Source organism: Kryptolebias marmoratus, linkage group LG19 (assembly GCF_001649575.2).
Source record: "Kryptolebias marmoratus isolate JLee-2015 linkage group LG19, ASM164957v2, whole genome shotgun sequence".
Lineage (NCBI taxonomy): Eukaryota > Metazoa > Chordata > Actinopteri > Cyprinodontiformes > Rivulidae > Kryptolebias > Kryptolebias marmoratus.
Window position 1 is genome coordinate 524,856 of NC_051448.1, and position 6,661 is coordinate 531,516.

General features: G+C 46.7%; 1 protein-coding gene across 1 annotated transcript in view; it reads left to right on the forward strand.

Moving 5' to 3' along the window:
- The window catches only part of LOC108229517 (unconventional myosin-VI-like), a gene marked incomplete at both ends in the record, with an annotated part of 14,487 nt that extends 9,207 nt beyond the window's left edge, over positions 1-5,280 (forward strand). Inside the window, 4 exon segments of the mRNA XM_037981678.1 lie at positions 278-407; positions 2,002-2,092; positions 3,732-3,882; positions 5,072-5,280. Coding sequence (XP_037837606.1) covers positions 278-407; positions 2,002-2,092; positions 3,732-3,882; positions 5,072-5,280 — 581 coding nt within the window.
- Between the last annotated feature and the right edge of the window lie 1,381 nt (positions 5,281-6,661).

Sequence of the window (6,661 nt, forward strand, 5' to 3'; positions counted from 1 at the left end):
CTGATGGTTGGTGTTTTTCTCCCCCTGGGCCTTCTGAAACACTTGTTTTAAGACTTTTCTACTTTACTTTGTATTTATGTGACAAATGATGGCAGAATTTGTGTGTTTTTTTATCACCAGGTTAATTGTTGAATCTGGTAAAGACCAGATGATTTTTATTTAGTATTGATGCGTAAACACCCTGGAACTGTGAGACGGTACCTTTTCTTGTTTGGTCTCAGCTCAGAGAAGAAGTCTGCATGTTGTTAATTTTCCGTGTGTCTGGTTTGTGCTTCAGTTTGCGGAGTTCGATCAGATCATGAGGTCCGACCCGGAACACCTGGCAGAACTGGTGAAGAAGGTCAACACATGGCTGATCCACAGCCGCTGGAAGAAGGTTCAGTGGTGCGCTCTGTCCGTCATCAAACGTAAGCAGCAACATAAATTCTTCTCGTTTGGGCCATAAGTCCTCTCAGGATGGGGGGGTTAATGGACTCAGTCTAACGAAGAAGGAATATTTACACCCAGAAGATTTAACGAGACGCTGATCGATCCAAATTAATACGCTGACTGAGCACACGCTGCTGAAAGTAAGGATTTTATCTCAAATACATTATCTGATTTTGTTTTTATGACTGCATGTGAGATGAAACAGCCGGAGAGGTTCTCTGAACCAGCAGACTTTAGTTTCCTCTTTATTTCAAGTCTTCGTGGTGCTACACAGGCCTAAAATAAAATCTAAAATCTTACGAGTCTTCAGCTGCACACAGAGATGCTTTCTGCTAAAGCTGCTTCCAGAAAATTAATAAATGAAAGAATAAAGTCTGATGAAAGTAAAATCCCAAACTGCTGGACACCTCCAGTCTTCGTCACATCATCATCAGAGCGTCTTCCTGAGCTGCAGGAATGGATGGATGTTAGATGACATGAAATATTTGAAGCTGTGTGGTAAAAACATCTGGCCATAAAACGATGATGAAATGGCTCCACACGCTGCTGGCGTGTTTTCGGCTCTGCGGTCACTTTCCTTCCATCCATCAGCAGAATCCAGATGACGGATCAGCCACGTGGGGGCGGAGCCTCAGAGGGAGCTGCCAGTCAGGAAACACCTCTGCCTCTCCGCCCGGTTATCCATCCGTCTCTTCATGTTTCCTCTGATTTTATCATCAGTTTTAAAATGAACCTCGGCAGAAATTTACCAGAACGCCACTGTTGCAGAACGCCACGTCCCATTAACGACAGAACTCCCGAACACGGAGTGTTCTCGTTAATTCATCATCCGGTTATTGATGCTGCAGAAGTTACATATTCTGAGGTCAGAACCAGACGGAATGAGTTTGGCAGCGAGTCGAGATGTTATCGATTTCTGTCTCTGTTTATCTTTCACACTTCATCTCTGCCCCTCCTCCTCCTCCTCCTCCTCCCCTCTTCATCGCTTTGATTTTCTCACTGAAATTCAACTCATCAGCAGGGAGGGTGGTCAAAGGGTCAGAGGTCAGCTCTGCTTTGGATTCAGTTATCATCCAACTGGAACAACAACAGAGATCCAGAAAGGGACAGTTTGAGGAAAGGTTCTGGTTCTGGTTAACCCAGCACTGAGTCCGGCTGCTTGGACTGGACCCCCTGATCTGTTTGAGTCAGCTGCACACAGAACCTTCTGATCCAAACACTCATTACACCTGATAATCATGGGGTGGGACCTCCGGGGGTTCATGGGGGACCACCGGGGGGACCTCTGGGGGTCCTGGGGTGGGTCCTGAGGTGGGTCCTGAGGTGGGTCCTCTGGGGGTCCTGGGGTGGGTCCTGAGGTGGGACCTGAGGTGGGACCTCTGGGGGTCCTGGGGTGGGTCCTGAGGTGGGACCTCTGGGGGTCCTGAGGTGGGTCCTGAGGTGGGTCCTGAGGTGGGTCCTGAGGTGGGACTTGGTCAGACAGTGTTTGGACCCAGTAGGTTCTACGGGTCAAAGAACCATCTCTTGGTCCTGGAGCGTTCATGGAGGTGAAGCATCTTCTCTGTCTTGCAGTGAAAAACAAGATTGTGTACCGGGCCGGCGCCTGCATCCAGATGCAGAAGACGGTCCGGATGTGGCTCTGCAGGAAGAAACACAAACCTCGGTGGGTGTCCTTCGTCTCTTCCTGCTTCATCCCCTCATCCTCCCACCTTCCCTTCACTTCGTTTCCTTTTTCTGCAGTTCCAGTTTTCATCTTCTTCTTCGTCTAATCTGTGTCTGGATTCTCTGAACAAACTTTTCTTCAGTCCCTCCTGACTTCTCATCCCGCTCGGTTCCTCCTCTTCTTCATTATCTGTCACTTTTCCAGCTCAGCGGTGTCGTTCTGCTTGTCGCACTCGCTCACGTGCAGCCGTTATCACCTCCGATGTTCTGATTATAAACAGCTCGGAGTCTCTGCAGGTACGCGCAGGTGAGAGCAAAGATGCAGCATGCAGATGAAGAGGAGGCAGGGTTCTTCATCTTCTGTGGCAGCCTGCTGGTGCGCTCTAACAGGCGGTGTGATTGTGTTGAGATGTGCCGGAGTGAGTGATTACTGCAGGAGAGTTTGGGAGAAATGGAGATGAAGTGACAGCCGTGAACGGAGCAGCTGCAGCTCTCAGACTCAGTCCGGCTAACTGTTTATTAATCGTCAGAATGTGACTTCATGCAACTTTCAACACAGCGCCGTCATCAGAACTAATTACAGCGAATCAGGCGGCGGAGCTGGAGCTGTGATTGAGATTATTGTGCGAGTGATTAGCGCTGCTCTGCAGCCGAGCAGACGGTGCACACGAAGCTGCCCGAGTGATCAGTGAGTGAATTTATGACACCAACAGATGAGATTTACGGCTTTTAACAGCCACCTGCTGCTCATTCCCTCCCTCTTAATGACTTTAAGTAGCTTTTAATTTGTATTGAAACCTCTGTGCTCTTTTTGTTTGTTGTTTTTCATTACCTTTGAATTCAGCCGTGATGCAAGAGGAATGAAATCTGCTTTTCCTCCAAAGTTTTGCTTTATTTTTCTAAATGAGGTAATTAGTTATTGTTCACCTAAAAAGGTCTTTTCATGCAGTTGACTAATAAAACTCATAATTAAAGAAGAAATGTCCTAAATTTTCTGAATATTATCAGATTTAAAACCATAAACAGTCATAAGAAGGCAGTGGATTTGTCTGGTGAGCCTGCAGCTTTTTTGGCTTCTTTAAGAAGAGGAGATGATGAGGATGACGAGGATTTTTGGTGAAGATTAGTTTGCTGTTTGTTTCATATGACAGGAAGGAAACAGGACGTTGAGTTTCTCTCTGGATTTCATGGTTCTTACAGTCAAACGGTTGTATTTGGCTCCTGTTTGACTCTGAGGTTCTGCTGAAAGCAGCTTTTTTCTTCTGTTCAGCTTCTTTACCTGAGAGTCGTGTTTCAGAACCACTTCCTCCTAACGGCTGTAGAACACCTGGTTCTGCACGTCCTGCTGTGAAGCCTGTCAGGAAGTCTCGTTGGGTTTTCAGGAGGAAGAATTTGTTGAAGTGATGAAGAACGTCTCCTCTTCTGTGACTGATCGGGTCAGAACGTTAGCCCGTGTGGTTTCAGTCGTCTATGTTCTGAAGTTTAGACGTGTTTTAAACTTGGTTCTTGGTGTTAAATGTTTGCAAACGTTGGTTTCTGTGGAGAACCTTCACCCAGATTCTGCAGCACCACTTTCAGAAATAAAACTGTCCTGTTTCAGATTTGCTTTACTTTCTTTCTGTAATGAATCTGTGTTTCAGGATCGACGGGCTGGTCAAAGTGCGTCACCTGAAGAAGAGGATGAGCCGCTTCAACGAGGTGGTGTCCGGCCTGAAGGAGGGCAAGCAGGAGATGAGTAAACAGATCCAGGAGCTGGAGAACGCCATCGACGCCTTGATAATCAAAATCAAGGTGGGTGGATGCTTAGTTTTTCTTTCTGTGACTGAAAAGCCTTTTGTTGTGCTGCCTGCGCTGACGGACACAAACATGAAGACTTTTGTCTGTGACTGAAAGTGCCTCCTACTCTGAGAGACATGAAACCACATCCTGCTGCAGTTTGACGGACAGCTGCTCTGACAGACCAGAGGATGACAATCAGGTTTCAACTGAGGACAACAAGGACTGGATTAACAGGAGTTTTATTGGTCTGAGATGATCTTACCCATATTTAGGATCCCAGCTTCATAATGACGCCCCACTTTCTTCAGCGTTTATTTCACAGGTTGGAATTAAAAGCTTCTTTCTGAAGACACAGCTGTGAGAATAACTTGGATTTATTTGCTGTGTTAGTCAGATTACTAGATCAATATGTTCCTTACGGCTCACATTTGTTGAACCAGATTAACTGGCATGGAGTCTCCCTGAGTGTCCTGAGGCTGAGGTGTTGCACAGGTGAGGTTTGAGCCGAGCTGCAGATTCAGCAGTGGTGACGGGCGCTCGGTGCTGTAAATGTCAGGTTTACGGGGATGAATGCAGGTCGAGGCTGCTGTCATGTAAACTCTGTTGTTGTGACACCAGATGCTCATAAATATTCACCTGATGTGAGGAAGCAACACGTTTGCCTCTCAGGTTTCCGATCTGACCTGTAACAGCTGAAACCAGAAACACCGACAGACAGCTGGGGTTTATTCTGACCTTGAACATGAAGCACAACTGGAATGAAAGATGATTTTTAAAAGCTTTTTAACACAGTTAAGTCACTTGTTTAGTTTCTGTGTTTGAAACAGGAACGATGCATGAGTCCAGCATCAGAACATGATGGAAACGGTTCAGATTTCATCCATCAGACGTCAGAAACAAATGTGTTAGAAGAACTCTTACCCTTAAAACTGCAGTTAGCTGACTGTAGCAGCTGCTGCTGCAGCTTCATTTTCCCACCTGGTTTCCTCTGTTTCATTTATCTGTTAACACAAACAATAAACCAGCAAACAGATAAAAGGCTGAAGGAGCTTTATGTAAAACATGCTCTGAGGACTGAGGAGTCCGATATGAAATATAAAGTTAAAGAGTTCAGGTCATCTGAAGATCTGAGCAAGGCTCCATTTGGACCTTCAGTACCAGAACCCAAACTTAATGATCCGATTCTGTTTGTGTTTGTCAGAGCACCATCATGACCCGCATCACCATCGACCAGGCGTACCAGGCCCTGGTGACCCGGTCCGAGAAGCTCCTGACCAACCTGCAGAACAAGAAGAAGGAGGAGGAGGAGCGCGAGCGTCTGCAGCGCATCCAGGAGGAGATGGAGAGGGAGAGGAAGAGGAGGGAGGAGGAGGAGAAGCACCGCAAGCAGGAGGAGGAGGAGAGGAAGCTGTAAGTTAACCTAAGGGGGCGGGGCTTCGTGTGTTTCTGCTGCCGTCTGCACAGGTGCTTCAAAAGATTTATTGTAATCTGAGTTTTAAATGTCGGGATGCTGCTGAGCCTCGGTTCTCCAGAGAACATCGTTGGAGGAGAACAGAGAGAACCTCAAGGGTCCACACAGCTGACTCTGGGCCAATCAGAGGCGGATTCTGACCCGCGGTTCTGAGGAGCGTCACATATCCAGGCTGGAAGGAGCAACACGGCCAGGTGCTGAGCCTCTAAGCTCCGCCTCCTTTCAGGGGAAACAACCCCTCCACTTTGACCTGCGGGGAATGAAGATCCAGCCTCCTGATTGGCTGTTTAGAACATCACTTCAGAAAAGACTAAGAGCACCGGCTCCGGACATCCAGGCTCCCGTAGCAGTTTGAGTGATTCTCATTCAGTTCCAGCATCATTTCATATCAAAGGTTCAATAATGGTTGAGATATCCAGGGAGTTGCATCCACAAATGTCGAATTACAGAGAAAATGGTCCAAAAAAGGACTTTGTCTGGTGATTTGTTGCTTAAGAAATAAGTTCTTCTGATGAGACAGACAAAGACCTGAGTTCCTTCAGCTCGACGTGCTTCCAGAGACGGACCTCATCCCGGCGTTCCCAGATGTTTGGTTCGGAGAAAAACCTGAGACAGAGACGATCAGTTCCAGGAAGAAAATGGATTAAAGTCACTATTTATTATAAAACACGTTCCATTCTTTCTTGTAATCTTCTGTAGAAACAGAAGCTGTTAGTTTCATGATGGTTGTACACGGTCGGTCGCTCTCTGTAAATCTCCAGTTTGGCTCCTTTTATTCAGCATTTTTCAGTTTTTATCTGAGAAATAAAAACCTGAGAGTAAGTCAGATTAAAGTGTACCAACATTAAACTCTGCCTTTCATTTCACAGCAAAGTAGCGTTATTGATGGAGGGGCCGTTAAAAGCCTCGCTCGCTGACCCCCTGTGATGGTTGATGAGAGTTTGATGTTAACAGCAAAACGAGCCACTTTCTCCTAAAACCATGAAAATGTTTTTATTTCCAGGACATGTTGACCTTTAGAACTCCAGCATGTTTCTGTGTTCGGCTCCTCCGCGGGGAAACCGGCAGACTTGTTCAACCTTTAGCTTTTATGTTGAAATCCAGCAGACTTTCCAAACAAATACAATTAAAGAACGGGGCAGAAATATGGAGACAACAGGACCAGGTTTAGAGCTCCAACAGGACCAGGTTTAGAGCTCCAGGACCGGGTTTAGAGCTCCTACTGGACCAGGTTTAGAACTCCAACAGGACCAGGTTTAGAACTCCAACAGGACCAGGTTAGAGCTCCAACAGGACCGGGTTTAGAGCTCCAACAGGACC